The 23450-nt window shown below is 44.8% G+C and overlaps 2 protein-coding genes across 5 annotated transcripts in view; one reads left to right on the plus strand and one right to left on the minus strand.

Moving 5' to 3' along the window:
- Positions 1-21476, minus strand: LOC110504359 (dynactin subunit 4). Of its 3 annotated transcripts, XM_036969689.2 has the most exons (14): positions 21254-21424; positions 20450-20520; positions 18367-18545; positions 17850-17893; positions 16755-16862; positions 15673-15693; positions 14989-15062; positions 13954-14066; positions 11948-12057; positions 11740-11813; positions 11565-11619; positions 7731-7838; positions 6495-6592; positions 1-3626 (listed from the first exon to the last, which is right to left on the minus strand). In XM_036969689.2, exons 1-14 carry the CDS (start codon positions 21386-21388, stop codon positions 3410-3412), a joined length of 1407 nt encoding a protein of 468 aa, XP_036825584.2. In that variant the 5' UTR covers positions 21389-21424; the 3' UTR covers positions 1-3409. The 3 variants fall into 3 exon arrangements, with proteins under 3 accessions (XP_036825584.2, XP_036825586.2, XP_036825587.2); XM_036969691.2 differs by lacking the exon at positions 15673-15693 and having other exon boundaries at positions 21254-21476; XM_036969692.2 differs by lacking the exons at positions 1-3626; positions 6495-6592 and adding an exon at positions 6839-7006 and having other exon boundaries at positions 21254-21422.
- pld7 (phospholipase D family, member 7) overlaps positions 21358-23450 on the plus strand; it is a 13296-nt gene continuing 11203 nt past the window's right edge. The window contains exons 1-2 of one of the 2 annotated variants that reach the window (XM_090219981.1): positions 21358-21964; positions 23247-23357. In XM_090219981.1, coding sequence (XP_090076107.1) covers positions 21878-21964; positions 23247-23357 — 198 coding nt within the window. In that variant the 5' untranslated portion in view covers positions 21358-21877. Of the gene's footprint in view, positions 22136-23246; positions 23358-23450 lie in introns of both variants that reach the window. The other variant, XM_090219982.1, reaches the window with a different exon arrangement.

A 23450-nucleotide genomic window follows, 5' to 3' on the forward strand; every position in this document is an offset into this window, starting at 1 on the left:
TTTTTCTGACATTATTTTATTAGCCAGTAACAGGTTAACCGTGTTGTAAGACTAACAAAAACCCGAGGAATTCCTTCCAGACTTCACAAAGAGACAACAAACTAAAATGAGTGCCAGTGAACCACAATAAACAGCAACCAGCCACTGTTGGTCAGATCTTCAGCAGAAACCATCCAATGAATATATATATAATACACTTTACATTTTATGAAAATGTACGATTGATCGATAGTGTTTTTAGGTAATGTATCTTACCTCAGACAAAGACAAGTTTACAGGTCTCACTACTTCAATACTGCTAATAGAACTGACTGACTTCAGTACTGAAGACAACAGCAAAAATAACTCCCAACTCCTTAGTCTCACCCTACCTTCAACCCAGAGAGAAACAGTAATGACAGTCTCATCCTACTTTCAACCCAGAGAGGAGAAACAGTAATGACAGTCTCACCCTACCTTCAACCCAGAGAGGAGAAACAGTAATGACAGTCTCACCCTACCTTCAACCCAGAGAGGAGAAACAGTATTGACAATCTCACCCTACCTTCAACCCAGAGAGGAGAAACAGTAATGACAGTCTCACCCTACCTTCAACCCAGAGAGGAGAAACAGTAATGACAGTCTCATCCTACCTTCAACACAGAGGAGAAACAGTAATGACAGTCTCATCCTACCTTCAACCCAGAGAGGAGAAACAGTAATGAGTCTCACCCTACCTTCAACCCAGAGGAGATACAGTAATGACAGTCTCACCCTACCTTCAACCCAGAGAGGAGAAACAGTAATGACAGTCTCACCCTACCTTCAACCCAGAGAGGAGAAAAAGTAATGACAGTCTCACCCTACCTTCAACCCAGAGAGGAGAAACAGTAATGACAGTCTCATCCTACCTTCAACCCAGAGAGGAGAAACAGTAATGACAGTCTCACCCTACCTTCAACCCAGAGAGGAGAAACAGTAATGACAGTCTCACCCTACCTTCAACCCAGAGAGGAGAAACAGTAATGACAGTCTCACCCTACCTTCAACCCAGAGAGGAGAAACAGTAATGACAGTCTCACCCTACTTTCAACCCAGAGGAGAAACAGTAATGAGTCTCACACTACCTTCAACCCAGAGAGGAGAAAAAGTAATGACAGTCTCACCCTACCTTCAACCCAGAGAGGAGAAACAGTAATGACAGTCTCACCCTACCTTCAACCCAGAGGAGATACAGTAATGACAGTCTCACCCTACCTTCAACCCAGAGAGGAGAAACAGTAATGACAGTCTCACCCTACCTTCAACCCAGAGAGGAGAAAAAGTAATGACAGTCTCACCCTACCTTCAACCCAGAGAGGAGAAACAGTAATGACAGTCTCACCCTACCTTCAACCCAGAGAGGAGAAACAGTAATGACAGTCTCACCCTACCTTCAACCCAGAGAGGAGAAAAAGTAATGACAGTCTCACCCTACTTTCAACCCAGAGAGAAGAAACAGTAATGACAGTCTCACCCTATCTTCAATCCAGAGAGGAGAAACAGTAATGACAGTCTCACCCTACCTTCAACCCAGAGAGGAGAAACAGTAATGACAGTCTCACCCTACCTTCAACCCAGAGAGGAGAAACAGTAATGACAGTCTCACCCTACTTTCAACCCAGAGGAGAAACAGTAATGAGTCTCACACTACCTTCAACCCAGAGAGGAGAAACAGTAATGACAGTCTCACCCTACCTTCAACCCAGAGAGGAGAAACAGTAATGACAGTCTCAACCTACTTTCAACCCAGAGGAGAAACAGTAATGACAGTCTCACACTACCTTCAACCCAGAGAGGAGAAACAGTAATGACAGTCTCACCCTACTTTCAACCCAGAGAGAACAGTAATGACAGTCTCACCCTACCTTCAACCCAGAGAGGAGATACAGTACTGACAGTCTCACCCTACCTTCAACCCAGAGAGGAGAAACAGTAAGGACAGTCTCACACTACCTTCAACCCAGAGAGGAGAAACAGTACTGACAGTCTCACCCTACTTTCAACCCAGAGAGAACAGTAATGACAGTCTCACCCTACCTTCAACCCAGAGAGGAGATACAGTACTGACAGTCTCACCCGACCTTCAACCCAGAGAGGAGAAACAGTAATGACAGTCTCACCCTACCTTCAACCCAGAGAGGAGAAACAGTAATGACATTCTCACCCTACCTTCAACCCAGAGAGGAGAAACAGTACTGACAGTCTCACACTACCTTCAACCCAGAGGAGATTCAGTAATGACAGTCGCACCCTACCTTCAACCCAGAGAGGAGATACAGTACTGACAGTCTCACCCTACCTTCAACCCAGAGAGGAGAAACAGTAATGACAGTCTCACCCTACCTTCAACCCAGAGGAGAAACAGTAATGACAGTCTCACCCTATCTTCAACCCAGAGAGGAGAAACAGTAATGACAGTCTCATCCTACCTTCAACCCAGAGAGGAGAAACAGTAATGACAGTCTCACCCTACCTTCAACCCAGAGGAGAAACAGTAATGACAGTCTCACCCTACCTTCAACCCAGAGAGGAGAAACAGTAATGACATCATCTAAGAGACATTTATTAGCAGGTAGATGTAGCCTGGCATGCAGGTAAATACTCTTCATCCTTAGGAGGAGGATGATGAAGGTAGGGCCTAAGTTGAAGCGTGAAGCAGGAAAGGGTCTCTGGAACTGCTTGGTGGTACAGAGAAGTGTTGCTAGTCGAGTACGTGTGTGTGTGTGTGTGTGTGTGTGTGTTGTGTGTGAGGGATATGTGATCCAATGTATGTACGGCGTGTGTGTGTTTGTCTGTTAGGTGTGTTCTCTCTCTCGCTCTCTCTCAACACTGCTCTACTATATATCATGAGCATACCAAACATTAGGAACCTGAGGTGCACCCCCCCCCCCTCAGAACAGCCTCAATTCGTCAGGTCATGAACTCCAAAGTTGACTCCATTCTCACAGTTGTGTCAAGTTGGCTGGATGTTCATTGGGTGTCGGACCATTCTTGATACATACGGGACACTGTTGAGTGTGAAAAACCCAGCAGCGTTGCAGTTCTTGACTCAAACTGGTGCGCCTGTCACCTACTAACATACCCTGTTAAAAAGGCACTTAAATCTTTTGTCTTGCCGATTCACCCACTGAATGACACACATACACAATCCATGTCTCAAATTCTCTCAAGTCTTACAATTCCTTCTTTAACCCGTCTCCTCCCCTTCATCTACACTGATTGAAGTGGATTTATCAGGTGACGTCAATAATGGATCATCGCTTTCACCTGGGTTCACCTTGTCAGTCTGTCATGGAAAGCGCAGGTGTTCTTAATGTTTTGTACACTCAGTGTATATATGTATTTTGTGGTTGTGTTAACGTGTGTGTGTGTGTGTGTGTGTGTAACTTCACGCTACGAGCGGCCCCAGGCTGAGCTCCACGTGGTGTGTGAGCCATATTGCCTCGGTTGGGGCATCGTCCTCCTCACTCGGCCTTATGGGAGCCGCCAAGTTGCGGAAGTCGTGGCGAATCTTAAAGGACACCGTGACATCGCCGTCCTCCTCGCGCTGAGGGACCACCTTGATGAAGAAACCGATCTTATTGGATTTCCTGAAGGCCACCACACTGGAGGAGAGACAGGAGCAGAGAGGGAAGGTTAGGAGACCAGGGCCAGAGAGGGAAGGTTAGGAGACCAGGGCCAGAGAAAGAAGGTTAGGAGACCAGGGCCAGAGAGGGAAGGTTAGGAGATGAGGGCCAGAGAGGGAAGGTTAGGAGATGAGGGCCAGAGAGGGAAGGTTAGGAGATGAGGGGCAAAGAGGGAAGGTTAGGAGATGAGGGGCAGAGAGGGAAGGTTAGGAGATGAGGGCCAGAGAGGGAAGGTTAGGAGATGAGGGCCAGAAAGGGAAGGTTAGGAGATGAGGGCCAGAAAGGGAAGGTTAGGAGATGAGGGCCAGAAAGGGAAGGTTAGGAGATGAGGGCCAGAAAGGGAAGGTTAGGAGATGAGGGCCAGAGAGGGAAGGTTAGGAGTTGAGGGCCAGAAAGGGAAGGTTAGGAGATGAGGGCCAGAAAGGGAAGGTTAGGAGATGAGGGCCAGAGAGGGAAGGTTAGGAGATGAGGGCCAGAGAGGGAAGATTAGGAGATGAGGGCCAGAAAGGGAAGGTTAGGAGATGAGGGCCAGAAAGGGAAGGTTAGGAGATGAGGGCCAGAAAGGGAAGGTTGGGAGATGAGGGCCAGAGAGGGAAGGTTAGGAGATGAGTGGCAGAGAGAGAAGGTTAGGAGATGAGGGCCAGAGAGGGAAGGTTAGGAGATGAGGGCCAGAAAGGGAAGGTTAGGAGATGAGTGGCAGAGAGAGAAGGTTAGGAGATGAGTGGCAGAGAGAGAAGGTTAGGAGATGAGGGCCAGAGAGGGAAGGTTAGGAGACCAGGGCCAGAGAGGGAAGGTTAGGAGACCAGGGCCAGAAAGGGAAGGTTAGGAGATGAGGGCCAGAGAGGGAGGTTAGGAGATGAGGGCCAGAAAGGGAAGGTTAGGAGATGAGTGGCAGAGAGGGAAGGTTAGGAGATGAGGGCCAGAGAGGGAAGGTTAGGAGATGAGGGCCAAAGAGGGAAGGTTAGGAGATGAGGGCCAGAAAGGGAAGGTTAGGAGATGAGGGCCAGAAAGGGAAGGTTAGGAGATGAGGGCCAGAAAGGGAAGGTTAGGAGATGAGGGCCAGAGAGGGAAGGTTAGGAGATGAGGGCCAGAGAGGGAAGGTTAGGAGATGAGGGCCAGAGAGGGAAGGTTACGAGATGAGGGCCAGAAAGGGAAGGTTAGGAGATGAGGGCCAGAAAGGGAAGGTTAGGAGATGAGGGCCAGAGATGGAAGGTTAGGAGACCAGGGGCAGAGAGAGAAGGTTAGGAGACCAGGGCCAGAGAGGGAAGGTTAGGAGATGAGGGCCAGAGAGGGAAGGTTAGGAGATGAGGGCCAGAAAGGGAAGGTTAGGAGACCATGGCCAGAGAGGGAAGGTTAGGAGACCAGGGCCAGAGAGGGAAGGTTAGGAGACCAGGGCCAGAGAGGGAAAGTTAGGAGATGAGGGCCAGAGAGGGAAGGTTAGGAGATGAGTGGCAGAGAGGGAAGGTTAGGAGATGAGGGCCAGAGAGGGAAGGTTAGGAGATGAGGGCCAAAGAGGGAAGGTTAGGAGATGAGGGCCAGAAAGGGAAGGTTAGGAGATGAGGGCCAGAAAGGGAAGGTTAGGAGATGAGGGCCAGAGAGGGAAGGTTAGGAGATGAGGGCCAGAGAGGGAAGGTTAGGAGATGAGGGCCAGAAAGGGAAGGTTAGGAGATGAGGGCCAGAGAGGGAAGGTTAGGAGATGAGGGCCAGAAAGGGAAGGTTAGGAGATGAGGGCCAGAAAGGTAATGTTAGGAGATGAGGGCCAGAGGGGGAAGGTTAGGAGATGAGGGCCAGAGAGGGAAGGTTATGAGATGAGGGCCAGAAAGGAAAGGTTAGGAGATGAGGGCCAGAAAGGGAAGGTTAGGAGATGAGGGCCAGAAAGGGAAGGTTAGGAGATGAGGGCCAGAGAGGGAAGGTTAGGAGATGAGGGCCAGAGAGGGAAGGTTAGGAGATGAGGGCCAGAAAGGGAAGGTTAGGAGATGAGGGCCAGAGAGGGAAGGTTAGGAGATGAGGGCCAGAAAGGGAAGGTTAGGAGATGAGGGCCAGAAAGGTAATGTTAGGAGATGAGGGCCAGAGGGGGAAGGTTAGGAGATGAGGGCCAGAGAGGGAAGGTTATGAGATGAGGGCCAGAAAGGAAAGGTTAGGAGATGAGGGCCAGAAAGGGAAGGTTAGGAGACCAGGGCCAGAGAGGGAAGGTTAGGAGATGAGTGGCAGAGAGGGAAGGTTAGGAGATGAGTGGCAGAAAGGGAAGGTTAGGAGATGAGTGGCAGAGAGAGAAGGTTAGGAGATGAGTGGCAGAGAGAGAAGGTTAGGAGATGAGGGGCAGAGAGGGAAGATTAGGAGATGAGGGGCAGAGAGGGAAGGTTAAGAGATGAGGGGCAGAGAGGGAAAGTTAGGAGACCAGGGCCAGAGAGGGAAGGTTGGGAGATGAGTGGCAGAGAGAGAAGGTTAGGAGATGAGGGGCAGAGAGGGAAGGTTAGGAGATGAGTGGCAGAGAGAGAAGGTTAGGAGACCAGGGCCAAGAGAGGGAAGGTTAGGAGACCAGGGCCAGAGAGGGAAGGTTGGGAGATGAGGGGCAGAGAGGGAAAGTTAGGAGACCAGGGCCAGAGAGGGAAGGTTAGGAGACCAGGGCCAGAGAGGGAAGGTTAGGAGACCAGGGCCAGAGAGGGAAGGTTAGGAGACCAGGGCCAGAGAGGGAAGGTTAGGAGACGAGGGCCAGAGCTCCCCTCATCTCCTTATATTCCCTATGAAGTACATTTGTTTTAACCTAGAGCTAATGTAATTTCTCCTCGGTTCTGACCATATCGTCACTTATAACGGTGTACCAGCGTGTGTGTGTGTGTGTCTTACTCTGGGTCGTCCTGGAAGTCCTGTGGCTCAGCCAACTCGTCGTAATCTGCTGCAGCATCCTTCCCTGCCAGGACCAACTCCTTGGTAGGAACCATCACCTAGAAAACAACATCATCATCAACAACATCCTTCCCTGCCAGGACCAACTCCTTGGTAGGAACCATCACCTATAAAACAACATCATCATCAACAACATCCTTCCCTGCCAGGAACAACTCCTTGGTAGGAACCATCACCTATAAAACAACATCATCATCAACAACATCCTTCCCTGCCAGGACCAACTCCTTGGTAGGAACCATCACCTATAAAACAACATCAACATCATCAACATCCTTCCCTGCCAGGAACAACTCCTTGGTAGGAACCATCACCTATAAAACAACATCATCATCATCAACATCCTTCCCTGCCAGGAACAACTCCTTGGTAGGAACCATCACCTATAAAACAACATCATCATCAACAACATCCTTCCCTGCCAGGACCAACTCCTTGGTAGGAACCATCACCTATAAAACATCATCAACAACAGAGGTCAGGGGTGAGAGGTCAGCAGTAGGGTTACAAAAGAAGGGTATATTCCTGGAAGGGTCTTAAATGTTCCAGTAAACTACCATAACGTTGGTTTCGTTCAAGTATTTTCTGTCATCTATAACAAGACATCAACTGGCACTTTTGGGTAGCCGTCTGTCCCTCCGTGTGGCCTTATCACAATATGATTAAATAAGATGATTTAAAAAAATAGAAAAAAAAACCAAAAAAACAGAATGACCAAGATGCAAAATATCTAAATATAAAACATTAACTGAGTGAATAACATCGGTGTTTAATATGAGGGTTTCAGCACGAAATATAATTTTTTAAATTTGATTTACTATGCTCATTTGCATGTTGTTGTCAAATGTTTTGTGGCCAAATTGGTCGTAGTTGTGAAAAAAGTCAATTGTCGGAAGAGATTCTGAGAGAAAATAATTTAACTGTTGATTTAAAATGCTTTTTCATTAATTACACTATTTTTACACTGTTGAACCATATGGTTTATCTACTAGAAACGTGTAACACAAAAAAATAACACAAATATATATATATATATAAGAATACATTATTTATTCAAGTATAAATTACCAAAGTTGTGTGAGAAAATCTATGGCAATCTGTTAATTACAATAATGACTGAAGATTCCGGTATCTTTGGTAAATTACCAGTAGCTTCGCAACCCTAGTCAGTACTACCTTCGCAGTGCTGTTGATGTCCTCTGGGTCTCCTTCCTCACAGCCCACCAGGGTGACGTGGGTAATGCTCTCCACGGGGTTGGTCAGGGTGAGCAGCACCTGGCACTCCTACAGACAACATGATACCACTCATACTGTAAGTCATTCTGCTACCCTACAGACAACATGATACCACTCATACTGTAAGTAATTCTGCTACCCTACAGACATGATACTACTCATACTGTAAGTCATTCTGCTCTCCTACAGACAACATGATACCACTCATACTGTAAGTCATTCTGCTACCCTACAGACAACATGATACCACTCATACTGTAAGTCATTCTGCTACCCTACAGACAACATGATACCACTCATACTGTAAGTCATTCTGCTACCCTACAGACATGATACTACTCATACTGTAAGTCATTCTGCTACCCTACAGACAACATGATACCACTCATACTGTAAGTCATTCTGCTACCCTACAGACAACATGATACCACTCATACTGTAAGTCATTCTGCTACCCTACAGACATGATACCACTCATACTGTAAGTCATTCTGCTCTCCTACAGACAACATGATACCACTCATACTGTAAGTCATTCTGCTACCCTACAGACAACACGATACCACTCATACTGTAAGTCATTCTGCTACCCTACAGACAACATGATACCACTCATACTGTAAGTCATTCTGCTACCCTACAGACAACATGATACCACTCATACTGTAAGTCATTCTGCTCTCCTACAGACAACATGATACCACTCATACTGTAAGTCATTATGCTACCCTACAGACATCATACCACTCATACTGTAAGTCATTCAGCTCTCCTACAGACAACATGATACCACTCATACTGTAAGTCATTCTGCTACCCTACAGACAACACGATACCACTCATACTGTAAGTCATTCTGCTACCCTACAGACAACACAATACCACTCATACTGTAAGTCATTCTGCTACCCTACAGACAACACAATACCACTCATACTGTAAGTCATTCTGCTACCCTACAGACAACATGATACCACTCATACTGTAAGTCATTCTGCTACCCTACAGACAACATGATACCACTCACACTGTAAGTCATTCTGCTACCCTACAGACAACATGATACCTCTCATACTGTAAGTCATTCTGCTACCCTACAGACAACATGATACCACTCATACTGTAAGTCATTCTGCTACCCTACAGACAACATGATACCACTCATACTGTAAGTCATTCTGCTACCCTACAGACAACATAATACCACTCATACTGTAAGTCATTCTGCTACCCTACAGACAACACAATACCACTCATACTGTAAGTCATTCTGCTACCCTACAGACATGATACCACTCATACTGTAAGTCATTCTGCTACCCTACAGACAACATGATACCACTCACACTGTAAGTAATTCTGCTACCCTACAGACATGATGCCACTCATACTGTAAGTCATTCTGCTACCCTACAGACAACACAATACCACTCATACTGTAAGTCATTCTTCTACCCTACAGACAACACGATACCACTCATACTGTAAGTCATTCTGCTACCCTACAGACAACATGATACCACTCATACTGTAAGTCATTCTGCTACCCTACAGACAACATGATACCACTCATACTGTAAGTCAATCTGCTACTCTACAGACAACATGATACCACTCATAATGTAAGTCATTCTGCTACCCTACAGACAACACGATACCACTCATACTGTAAGTCATTCTGCTACCCTACAGACAACACGATACCACTCATACTGTAAGTCATTCTGCTACCCTACAGACATGATACCACTCATACTGTAAGTCATTCTGCTACCCTACAGACAACACAATACCACTCATACTGTAAGTCATTCTGCTACCCTACAGACAACACGATACCACTCATACTGTAAGTCATTCTGCTACCCTACAGACAACACAATACCACTCATACTGTAAGTCATTCTGCTACCCTACAGACAACACAATACCACTCATACTGTAAGTCATTCTGCTACCCTACAGACAACATGATACCACTCATACTGTAAGTCATTCTGCTACCCTACAGACAACATGATACCACTCACACTGTAAGTCATTCTGCTACCCTACAGACAACATGATACCTCTCATACTGTAAGTCATTCTGCTACCCTACAGACAACATGATACCACTCATACTGTAAGTCATTCTGCTACCCTACAGACAACATGATACCACTCATACTGTAAGTCATTCTGCTACCCTACAGACAACATAATACCACTCATACTGTAAGTCATTCTGCTACCCTACAGACAACACAATACCACTCATACTGTAAGTCATTCTGCTACCCTACAGACATGATACCACTCATACTGTAAGTCATTCTGCTACCCTACAGACAACATGATACCACTCACACTGTAAGTCATTCTGCTACCCTACAGACATGATGCCACTCATACTGTAAGTCATTCTGCTACCCTACAGACAACACAATACCACTCATACTGTAAGTCATTCTTCTACCCTACAGACAACACGATACCACTCATACTGTAAGTCATTCTGCTACCCTACAGACAACACGATACCACTCATACTGTAAGTCATTCTGCTACCCTACAGACAACATGATACCACTCATACTGTAAGTCATTCTGCTACCCTACAGACAACATGATACCACTCATACTGTAAGTCATTCTGCTACCCTACAGACAACACGATACCACTCATACTGTAAGTCAATCTGCTACTCTACAGACAACATGATACCACTCATAATGTAAGTCATTCTGCTACCCTACAGACAACACGATACCACTCATACTGTAAGTCATTCTGCTACCCTACAGACAACACGATACCACTCATACTGTAAGTCATTCTGCTACCCTACAGACATGATACCACTCATACTGTAAGTCATTCTGCTACCCTACAGACAACACAATACCACTCATACTGTAAGTCATTCTGCTACCCTACAGACAACACGATACCACTCATACTGTAAGTCATTCTGCTACCCTACAGACAACACAATACCACTCATACTGTAAGTCATTCTTCTACCCTACAGACAACACGATACCACTCATACTGTAAGTCATTCTGCTACCCTACAGACAACACGATACCACTCATACTGTAAGTCATTCTGCTACCCTACAGACAACATGATACCACTCATACTGTAAGTCATTCTGCTACCCTACAGACAACATGATACCACTCATACTGTAAGTCATTCTGCTACCCTACAGACAACACGATACCACTCATACTGTAAGTCAATCTGCTACTCTACAGACAACATGATACCACTCATAATGTAAGTCATTCTGCTACCCTACAGACAACACGATACCACTCATACTGTAAGTCATTCTGCTACCCTACAGACAACACGATACCACTCATACTGTAAGTCATTCTGCTACCCTACAGACATGATACCACTCATACTGTAAGTCATTCTGCTACCCTACAGACAACACAATACCACTCATACTGTAAGTCATTCTGCTACCCTACAGACAACACGATACCACTCATACTGTAAGTCATTCTGCTACCCTACAGACAACACAATACCACTCATACTGTAAGTCATTCTGCTACCCTACAGACAACACAATACCACTCATACTGTAAGTCATTCTGCTACCCTACAGACAACATGATACCACTCATACTGTAAGTCATTCTGCTACCCTACAGACAACACAATACCACTCATACTGTAAGTCATTCTGCTACCCTACAGACAACACAATACCACTCATACTGTAAGTCATTCTGCTACCCTACATGTTCCATTACTTGAATAATTGACTTGCCTTCTGGAAGCGCAGGTTTGGAATGGACATTATTCTGACCTCAGGGATGTAACTCCTTTAGGATTGAAAATCACGTCACTTTACTGAGAAATAACACAATACACTACCAACATTCAAGAGTAGAAAACAAAGGTGAATGTGTTTCGGTACAGAGGAGATGCTAAGCAATACTTACACAGCCACCAGCTGGATTTTGAACTTGATTGAGGTTGGGTTGAATTCTGGCTTGCTCAGATTGTGCTCACATTTCTAGGAAGAAAAGCAAAAACAAATGTATCACGAGTAATTAAGAGAAATTGCGAACAAACAACAGTAAAATAGTAGTAAAATGCCCTTCCTGAGAAGGGTAGTGTGGTGTAAAGTACGGTGTGTCGTAAACTGACCCTGCATCGCAGAGAGCGCTTGATCAACAGGTGTTTGTGTTTGGGGTGGAGCTGAGAGGCTCCGGCTGGCTGGAAGTCAGGCTGGAGCAGCCGCTGACGCAAGGATGTCACTGGAATGTATAACACACACCAAGAAGTTAACACAACATGGTCAACTACACACACCAGGAAGTTAACACATGGTCAACTACACAACACCAGGAAGTTAACACATGGTCAACTACACACACCAGGAAGTTAACACATGGTCAACTACACACACCAGGAAGTTAACACATGGTCAACTACACACACCAGGAAGTTAACACATGGTCAACTACACACACCAGGAAGTTAACACATGGTCAACTACACAACACCAGGAAGTTAACACATGGTCAACTACACAACACCAGGAAGTTAACTAGACAACACCAGGGAGTTAACTAGACAACACCGGGGAGTTAACTAGACAACACCAGGAAGTTAACTAGACAACACCAGGGAGTTAACTAGACAACACCGGGGAGTTAACTAGACAACACCGGGGAGTTAACTAGACAACACCGGGGAGTTAACTAGACAACACCGGGGAGTTAACTAGACAACACGGGGAGTTAACTAGACAACACAGGGAGTTAACTAGACAACACAGGGAGTTAACTAGACAACACAGGGAGTTAACTAGACAACACAGGGAGTTAACTAGACAACGCGGTGGAGTTAACTAGACAACATGGTCAACGAGACATCAGAGGGAGTTAACACAACATGGTCAACGAGACATCAGAGGGAGTTAACACAACATGGTCAACGAGACATCAGAGGGAGTTAACACAACATGGTCAACGAGACACAACATGGCAGATTGCAAAACAACCTAAGTTTACCAGTTTACAATATCTCTGATATAACTGTAGACTTCAATATTATAAAATAACTCTCAGGAAAAGTTGTGTATAAAGCTAATAACTAGTTGCTACATCCATGTTGGACTTATAAATTAATGAGATACACCCATTTATATTTTTCATGAATCAATGGGTCTCGCTCAGTCATTTAATAGTTAAGTGATTCATGAAAAATATAACTTATAAATGAGATATATTTTTTTATGAATCACTGAAATTAATGTGATTATACCCATTGATTAATGAGGAATGTAACTTGTAAATGCCTCATGGGCTTCGTTCATCAATCTTTACCAATCACAAACTAAAATAGAACCTTGGTTTACAAACATTGGAGTAAAACTATGTCAATGCAAACACTGTACAGCCCTCATAACGTGGTTAAAACTACAATGTTGATATCATGGATGGTCAGTCATCTCATCCATAGCTCTGTTATTTAATTTGAGACTGGTTACATTTCTACAGCCCCTTCTCTTAGCTTTTTTTTTAGCAAAACAGTGGTGGGGAGTATGTTTTGTTATCGTTTCAATTAAGGATTCTAGCTTTAAAAAAAAATGGTGATCATTGTTTCCCTCGGGTAGGTTGGATGGGTCTAGTGTAGGGTTAGTGTCGTGTTCCAGGTCAAAGGTTAGTGGTTAGGCTTAGGGGTGGATATCTCTTACCCTCGGGTAGGTTGGATGGGTCTAGTGTAGGGTTAGTGTCGTGTTCCAGGTCAAGGGTTAGTGGTTCGGCTTAGGAGTGGATATCTCTTACCCTAGTGTAGGGTTAGTGGTTAGGCTTAGGGGTGGATATCTCTTACCCTAGTGTAGGGTTAGTGGTTCGGCTTAGGGGTGGATATCTCTTACCCTAGTGTAGGGTTAGTGGTTCGGCTTAGGGGTGGATATCTCTTACCCTAGTGTAGGTTGATTGGTCTAGTGTAGGGTTAGTGGTTCGGCTTAGGAGTGGATATCTCTTACCCTAGTGTAGGTTGATTGGTCTAGTGTAGGGTTAGTGGTTAGGCTTAGGGGTGGATATCTCTTACCCTAGTGTAGGGTTAGTGGTTAGGCTTAGGGGTGGATATCTCTTACCCTAGTGTAGGGTTAGTGGTTAGGCTTAGGAGTGGATCTCTCTTACCCTCGGGTAGGTTGATTGGTCTAGTGTAGTAGTCTTCAGGCAGTGGTTCCACCTCGTCTAAGGCCTGGGCTGGCTCTATGTTAATCTCCTTTTGGTCTTCACCTTCCTTCAGACTGGAATAGCAAAAAGGGACAGACACAGTGAGGGCCATTATAGGAGACAGGGACAGACACAGTGAGGGCCATTATAGGAGACAGGGACAGACACAGTGAGGGCCATTATAGGAGACAGGGACAGAAACAGTGAGGGCCATTATAGGAGACAGGGACAGACACAGTGAGGGCCATTATAGGAGACGGGGACAGACACAGTGAGGGCCATTATAGGAGACAGGGACAGACACAGTGAGGGCCATTATAGGAGACAGGGACAGACAAAGTGAGGGCCACTATAGGAGACAGGGACAGAAACAGTGAGGGCCATTATAGGAGACGGGGACAGACACAGTGAGGGCCACTATAGGAGACAGGGACAGAAACAGTGAGGGCCATTATAGGAGACAGGGACAGACACAGTGAGGGCCATTATAGGAGACAGGGACAGACAAAGTGAGGGCCACTATAGGAGACAGGGACAGAAACAGTGAGGGCCATTATAGGAGACAGGGACAGACACAGTGAGGGCCACTATAGGAGACAGGGACAGACACAGTGAGGGCCACTATAGGAGACAGGGACAGACACAGTGAGGGCCATTATAGGAGACAGGGACAGACACAGTGAGGGCCACAATAGGAGACAGCTGTATTTATTAACTCTAACACAAGGCAGTGGCTTTATCCCAAACTGCACGCCATTCCCTAATTAGTGCACAACTTTTGACCAAAGAGCCTATACAAAAGTAATGCACTACATTGGGTGCCATTTGGGAAACTCGGTCCTTGTATAGGCTATTCGTGATGTGCTAATAACATCAACATGATTTGTCACACGTCAAATGTACAATAAATAAAAGTGTACAGTATAGTATTATACGAGGGTGTGATACTCGTACTTTATAAACAGTAAAGTTTTTGTATATTCATGTCATACTCACGAAAGACCAGCCAGACTGGTGATAGGAGCTCCAGGTCTCTGTCTCTGTAGTCTGGTACCCAGACCATACTTCTCCTTTTACAGAGCAACACATCCACAACTGTCAACTAGCTCACAGACAAGACACCACCACCACCACGTGGTGGACTTAAAGGGAGAGGACACACTGGCATTTCTATTGATGACTGATTGCTTATTTTTTTTCCTAATAACACATTTTCAAAAATCTAATTAGGTAAACATGAACATAAATGGCAACAAAAAAATAAATAAATGGGATTCGAAACCAATTCTAGAGAAACATTTGGTTTAAAAAAAACGAGAACACAAACATTTATGTCAACAGTGGGATAATTACTACTCCCTACTATATACTACAGACTAAAACAGCATTAACTGTACACTGCAATAGAATGCATCCTATTGATTCTCTTCCCCCCCCCCCCCCCCCCCCAGTCAACATAAAGTATCCTATTGTGCTCCTGATAATATCTTTCTCCTGAGGGGACACTCGTGTGATTAGGGAGGTCACTCAGTTACAGATTAGATACGGAGAACAGATGAAGGGGGGAAGGAAGGAAGGAAGAGAGAGAGAGAGAGATACAGAGAGAGAGAGAGAGAGAGAGAGAGACAGACAGAGAGAAAGAGTGTGTTTGAACTATAAGTTGTGAAAAATACAACTCACCACCACATGAATAGTGTGTTGCTGGGGGAGGGAGGGGTTAGAAACCAACATATCAGCGTGCAGAAGCAAAGAAAAAGAAGAACGTATCAAGGAAAACCAAAGCAGTTAATAAAGCAAACAGCTAGCAGTTAGCTTATAGTGACTCTTCAGCTACAGTAACTACTATATAGCTAGCTAGCACACTGCTAGCAGCTAGGTCAGTGACTCTTCAGCTGCAGTAGCTACTATATAGCTAGCTAGCACACAGCTAGCAGCTAGCTTAGTGACTATTCAGCTGCAGCAGCTACTATATAGCTAGCTAGCACACTGCTAGCAGCTAGCTCAGTGACTCTTCAGCTGCAGTAGCTACTATATAGCTAGCTAGCACACAGCTAGCAGCTAGCTTAGTGACTATTCAGCTGCAGTAGCTACTATATAGCTAGCTAGCACACAGCTAGCAGCTAGCTTAGTGACTATTCAGCTACAGTAGCTACTATATAGCTAGCTAGCACACAGCTAGCTTAGTGACTATTCAGCTGCAGTAGCTACTATATAGCTAGCTAGCACACAGCTAGCAGCTAGCTTAGTGACTATTCAGCTGCAGTAGCTACTATATAGCTAGCTAGCACACAGCTAGCAGCTAGCTTAGTGACTATTCAGCTACAGTAGCTACTATATAGCTAGCTAGCACACAGCTAGCTTAGTGACTATTCAGCTGCAGTAGCTACTATATAGCTAGCTAGCACACACCCTTCACCAATCACAGGGTCTGAAATCAATATTCCAGTATGCCCCAGGTTCTAATCTAAACCAATCCTTCTATCTATACACATTAACTAGACATGCATGTCAATCGATGTCAACATACTGTAACAAAATATTACAGTACAAATGTAGAAATGTACACTATTCAGAAACAGTTGCCTTGTTCATTTCAGCAGGGTTAATAACACGGCAATAACCATCACAAACTAACACATATGAAAAGCATGATTTGTGTCATTATAAAGGTGGGAGCTGGGCTTATTGAGAGAGGTGCACAGGCTTAGCATGTTATCTGCCGAAGTGTGTGTGTGTGTGTGTGTGTGTGTGTGTGTTTGTACCGAGAAGGCCAGAGGCATGTAGGGTCGTCTCCTGGCCAGCTTCTTCCGGTCCCTCTCCAGTTTCTCCCTCTGGGCCAGCTGCTGGTAATACTCTATCAGTTTATTGATCTGGAGGAAAATGACCCAACAATACCATGAGTATCCAGAGGGAGATTACCCAACAATACCATGAGTATCCAGAGGGAGATTACCCAACAATACCATGAGTATCCAGAGGGAGATTACCCAACAATACCATGAGTATCCAGAGGGAGATTACCCAACAATACCATGAGTATCCAGAGGGAGATTACCCAACAATACCATGAGTATCCAGAGGGAGATTACCCAACAATACCATGAGTATCCAGAGGGAGATTACCCAACAATACCATGAGTATCCAGAGGGAGATTACCCAACAATACCATGAGTATCCGGAGGAAGATTGCACATAAAATGAGTCAGAATGTCATAGACTAGCCCCATTCAGTGCTACTATTCATATAGAAGGGAAAATTCCTACACAGAGAACCATGTATACAGCAAGTTCTTATCACATCAAGAAAATATAAAGCATAACATTTCAACTTTAGATATAGCATGAGTCTGACTCACAACTAATTTTTATTTATTTATTTAACTGCAAGTCAGTTAAGAACAAATCCTTATTTTCAATGACGGCAGATTTGTACCTTGTCAGCTCGGGGGTTTGAACTTGCAACCTTCCGGTTACTAGTCCAACGCTCTAACCACTAGGCTACCCTGCCACCCCAATATTCTGCAGTGCTGTTAGGGGGAAGTTATAGGCCAGAGAACCATGTATACAGCATGTATCATTCAGCATACCATGTATGTTACCAGCAGGAAAATAAATAGTAGAAAGCACAGTCATAAAGCCAACATTTAGGCCTGGAGCTTGTATCAGGAGTGTGCTGTTTGTGGTTGATCACACGGTGCTTTTTTGTCATTACAGAATCCATTACAATAGACAACTTCCCTGTGTCACAGCATTCTACAACATAAGGGGGGTTGTCTAGCTCAACTGAAGCTTTCCTCAGGTGAGCAACACTAGAGAGAGAGAGAAAATAGATCAGACCAAAAGGAAGGCAACATACCCGTTGAGTATGAGGGTTGTCCGGCTCCTGCCATCCTCCACTGGCTGAAGTGAAGACACACAAAATATATATATAAAATAAGTGAAATAGTCCTCCATAAAACACCTAACAAGTCAATCACACAACAGACACATAGGCTACTAGTCAAGTACATGATAAGGGACACATCTCTATTCAGAGTAACAACTCCAAACAAAGTTCCATACATACAGATATGAATTAGTTTAGCATTTGAAACCATTCTAACACAGCCATTTTAACAAGGCAGTCCCATATATCTCCGCCTCATTACCAGTGCAGGGGGCTCTTCATTCAATAGCTCAGTAATTACGATCAATAGCAAGGTTTGCTATTTGATTTGGTTGTAGCTACTTCTCACATTCACCCAGCTACGGAATCGTTGGCCATGCCACTGGCCCAATATTTAAAAAAAAGTCAATAGTCAATAGTCAAAGATTACCCAACAATACCATGAGGTGACTCTCATCATCAACAGTAAAGTAGGCCTGTCACTCACCCACAGACTTGTCAGCCATGCCCACATCTCTGGATGTCCAACGACAGAAGCCACAGGCCAGGTAGTAGGCCTTCTTCATGGCCGTCTTGCTGGGGTCGTCGGGAAGAGGGGCTGGGATGTTGGTTGCCCGGGTGGACAGGGTGTGCATGCAGCACGGGCAGTCGAAACAGTTGGCACACCTGGGACACGACGAGGACGAAGGTATAGCTAGTTATAAACACTACCTTTGTTCTTCAACCGGGGTAAACAAACGCAGTACTCTAACCCAATGCTAGCTTTTATGGCTTTCCTTTATTTAACGAGGCAGTTAAAGAACAAATTCTTATTTACAATGACGGCCTACCGGGGAACAGTAGGTTAACTGCCTTGTTCAGGGGCAGAACGACAGATTTTCACCTTGTCAGCTCGGGGATTCGATCCAGCAACCCTTTGGTTACTGGCCCTACACTCTAACCACTAGGCTACCTGCCGCCTCTACACTCTAACCACTAGGATACCTGCCGCCCCTACACTCTAACCACTAGGCTACCTGCCGCGCCTACACTCTAACCACTAGGCTACTTGCCGCCCCTACACTCTAACCACTAGGCTACCTGCCGCGCCTACACTCTAACCACTAGGCTACTTGCCGCCCCTACACTCTAACCACTAGGCTACCTGCCGCGCCTACACTCTAACCACTAGGCTACCTGCCGCCCCTACACTCTAACCACTAGGCTACCTGCCGCCCCTACACTCTAACCACTAGGCTACCTGCCGCCCCTACACTCTAACCACTAGGCTACCTGCCGCCCCTACACTCTAACCACTAGGCTACCTGCCGCCCCTACACTCTAACCACTAGGCTACCTGCCGCGCCTACACTCTAACCACTAGGCTACTTGCCGCCCCTACACTCTAACCACTAGGCTACCTGCCGCGCCTACACTCTAACCACTAGGCTACCTGCCGCCCCTACACTCTAACCACTAGGCTACCTGCCGCCCCTACACTCTAACCACTAGGCTACCTGCCGCCCCTACACTCTAACCACTAGGCTACCTGCCGCCCCTACACTCTAACCACTAGGCTACCTGCCGCCCCTACACTTTAACCACTAGGCTACCTGCCGCCCCTACACTTTAACCACTAGGACACCTGCTGCCCCTACACTCTAACCACTCTAATCACCCTGACCTCACGTAAACTAGGCTACACCTAACTTTAATGTAACCTTCAACCCCATCGAATTACATAGAATAGTAATGGGGGGGAAAAATCTTGACGATATATCATATAGTTTTGACAAATATGGCAGTATAATTTTTGTACCTGCACCAAAACTGCGGCATTTTTTCCTTCATAGCTTGCTCTCCATCTTCTTTTTAAATAGGGAGACAATTTGTTTTTAACATTTTCATTTCCAATGACTGATCAAAACTATTTTTCTCCCGGCTCTCTCTGTGTCACTCTGCAGCAGACACACGGTGAGCAATATGTTAGGAAGATCGAATCGCAATAAAATCACAGCATCGAATCGCAATACATATGGAATCGTGAGAGTTGTGTAAGAAACGCCATTACATATCGTATCGGCACCTAAGCATCGTGATAATATCGTATGGTGAGGTCCCTGGCAATTCCCCAGCCCTAATATAGAATATAAACATTAATAATAGATAACCCTAAAGCTTAACCTTAACCTCTGTGCCTAACCTGAAGTTTTCGTTCAGCTGGTTGCATATCCTCTTCCTAGAACAAAACAAGAGAGCTGGGAAATGTAGGCTGGATGCAGTGAGAAGTCATGCATGTGTAACAGTGTAAGTTTAAACCGTCCCCTCGCCCATACCCGGGCGCGAACCAGGGACCCTCTGCACACATCAACAACAGTCACCCACGATGCATCGTTACCCATCGCTCCACAAAAGCCGCGGCCCTTGCAGAGCAAAGGGGAACTACTACTTCAAGGTCTCAGAGCAAGTGACGTCACTGATTGAAACGCTATTTAGCGCCCACGCTAACTAAGCTAGCCGTTTCACATCCGCTACACAGTAAAGAATAGGTCTATGCCATAGACCTGTATTTAACAGGTTTAATTTCCCACCTGTTCTTCTTCAGCTTGGCCTCAGCTGAAGGCATATTCTCCAGGCAGCTCGGACAGTAATGGGAGTCCACCTAGGAACCAAACGGAGGCAGCATTCAACCATGTGGAAATACATGAATGTGCATGGCTATCCCTTATTATAGTTATAACTGCAGATAGTAATTATGTTTCAGATACTGGCCCAAGCTTCAGTAATAAAAGTGTGAGTTTCTGAGGGCAAGGCGTCACTGTCCGTTGTGTGGCTGTGTAAATTAAGAATCAAAGCTGTCTGACTTGGCACGTATCAAAATAGACGATAACTAGATAGCTATAACAACAACAAAAAATGGTTAGCTAGATACCTAAATAAGATATGTGGTCACTCTTGTCTGGGTGTGGTGATGAATAGGGAACATTAGCCAGCTAACAGCAGACTAGCTAACTAGGAGGTTTATCAAACAGTTGTTAGGTTTTAGTTGTATTTCCAGTGGGAATTTGTGTCACTGTTAATTGGAGAAAAAGAAGCTCATAAGTGAACACCGACCAAAAATAAAACACCGTATTGATTATGTTGCTAAGCCTTAATCTTAGGTAGCTTGATAAACGTACACTATTATGAACGTAGCGCGGAAGTAAAGACGATAACGGCCAATCAGACCACAGGGTTGTTGAATAAATGTTGATTGACGTGCGGTATGACAAATACATATTTTGTGGGGGGGGGGGGGTCTGGACTAAATTGACCAAAATCTCCAAAACCGCTAACGTTAGCTAGACATCTCTATGATAACAATAGCTAAATTAGCCACGGTAATGTTGACATACCTCGTGAGACACACATTCTAAGGAACGCAATTCACTGCAATACCGGCAAAAATAAAGTGTAGACAACGACGAGAGGATTTTTTTCTCTCCGTGAACAAGGTAGAGAACCCTGTCGGGTTGCAGAAGAGACGCCATCTTTGACTGAATCGTCTGGCGTCGTCGTCACCCAGTGGTTTTTTGTCGTTGGCTCGACGGCGCCCCCTGGTGGTGCGTTGTGATAGTGGACATTTCGGCGATGTGCAGTTTAATTTTAAACCAGCAGGGGGCAGCTTTGCCCCCCAATGCCTGGACATGTCATGCTTTGTGTTGTTGTGGTGGTTACCACCAACCCATCATCAAAGACAGGAAATCGCGGTTATTTCAATTTATTGTTTTGTGTCTGTTTTTGGTGTCTTAAGTTTTGCTAACACACCTAAATGTTAAACAAAAATAAGTTACCGGTGGGTGCAATGCGTAGCAGGATAGTTTACAAACTAGTTATTTTTTGCTAATTTACAAACAAAAAAGTTTGTTTTTTGACTTTCTAATAGTATTTTTTTTTGCGCGAAAACATTAACGTTAGCATGCTAGGCTAACTGTTGTGACTTGGCTCTTTCTGAGGCTGTAAATTAGCAACAGTTGAAGATGGAGCTTCGCAGGAAATCTGGTCGAGTTGTGATGCAAGTCAGAAGGTCGATCCGTCTCAGGAAAAATAACAGCACGTTTTTAGAGGTGGGTGAATATTTTTTCTTGTTGAATTGAGTGAGTTAGCTTTTCCGCCTTCCTCTCTCTTCCTCATCCGACTTGTTCATAGCCACGTAGCTAACCAGGTTGGCACTGTAGAGTGACAGAGTACAACACGTTCAGCGGGTTTGATTGTAGCTGACTGCCGATAAACTCCTGGTAAGTTTAAGTTAAAAAAATCCTTGAATATAAATTCAAAGTTTAGGTGAATCACTATATTTAGACGCCAGGTTTGAAAACTCGCTCATAGTTTCCCTTTTCCGAGTTTCTGTTGGGTCAGACTGGTCTCATAGACTAGACGTAACATCGTAAACTAAAGCTACTCAAATTAGTATGATTATGTTTGTTAAAGGGTTTAAAGATGGAAGGATATTTGAGGTTAAAGCGAAAGGACGATGGGTGGGTGGGTGTGTATATATAACGCGGACGTTTAGCCATCCAAAAGGTTGCTGGGTCGAATCCCAGCACAGACAATTGAAGTTTATTAGCAACTTTACAACTGACATTACTTATTACTTTTTTGTTGTTGTTTATTGTTACTTTGTAACTACTTAGCATGTTAGCTAAAGCCCTTTCCCTACCCCCTAACCCCTAGAGCTAATTTAAGCCATCTAACTTTAGTTAGCGTTAGCCACAACAAATACGTTTAACAAATTCGTAGCATATCATACGTTTTGCAAATTCGGGAACATATATTGTAAGTTTTGGCAACTCGTAACATATCATACGAATTGTAATTAATATTATACAAAATGGATGATGGACATCCACAATATACTACAATAGCATAGAACAGTTGTAAGTAGAAGAGAAGGTCCAGTCATAAAATGTCCTAGGTGGCAAAAGTCCATATGGAGTTTTAAAAACACATTTCCCACAATTCTACACATTTTGCATGTGTGCAGAGATTGTTTTTGCTGTTTTTAAAAGCTACGCATTCTTACGTGTCGTTTATATGATACCTGTGGTCGAAGCCCGGCTTAGTAAAAAATAAATAATACGTATATTTATTTTTCTGGACCCCACGGTCCATATTGACCCCTGTCTGGATCCAGTCCGTAGTCTGACAGTTGGCCCATAGGACATCCACAAATTAACACATCCCATACGAAAACGTAACACGTCACACTAAATGGAGTGCTCTCGGATTTCACATGCATCCATTTATACAAAATGCTCAGAACACGTTGGTTGCATCGGTTGGAACTAGGAGTTGCAGCAGGGTCATGTGCAAAATCGACCACCGACTTGATTGTGTGACTCGTTCTAGGATACAGAGGAGTTTCAGGACCAAGCTGTGATGGATGATGATCATTCTCCCGCCCTGTCAGAAGATGACGTCACCACGACGCGGTCTGAGGACTCCCACCCGGACGTGATGGTAGGTTTTAACAGTACATCTATGGTTTTGTTTTCTTTTGCCATATACACAACTTGGCATTGCCCTGAATCAAATCAAATCAAATGTATATTT

Source organism: Oncorhynchus mykiss, chromosome 25 (genome assembly GCF_057628025.1).
Source record: "Oncorhynchus mykiss isolate SJ-2025 chromosome 25, ASM5762802v1, whole genome shotgun sequence".
Lineage (NCBI taxonomy): Eukaryota > Metazoa > Chordata > Actinopteri > Salmoniformes > Salmonidae > Oncorhynchus > Oncorhynchus mykiss.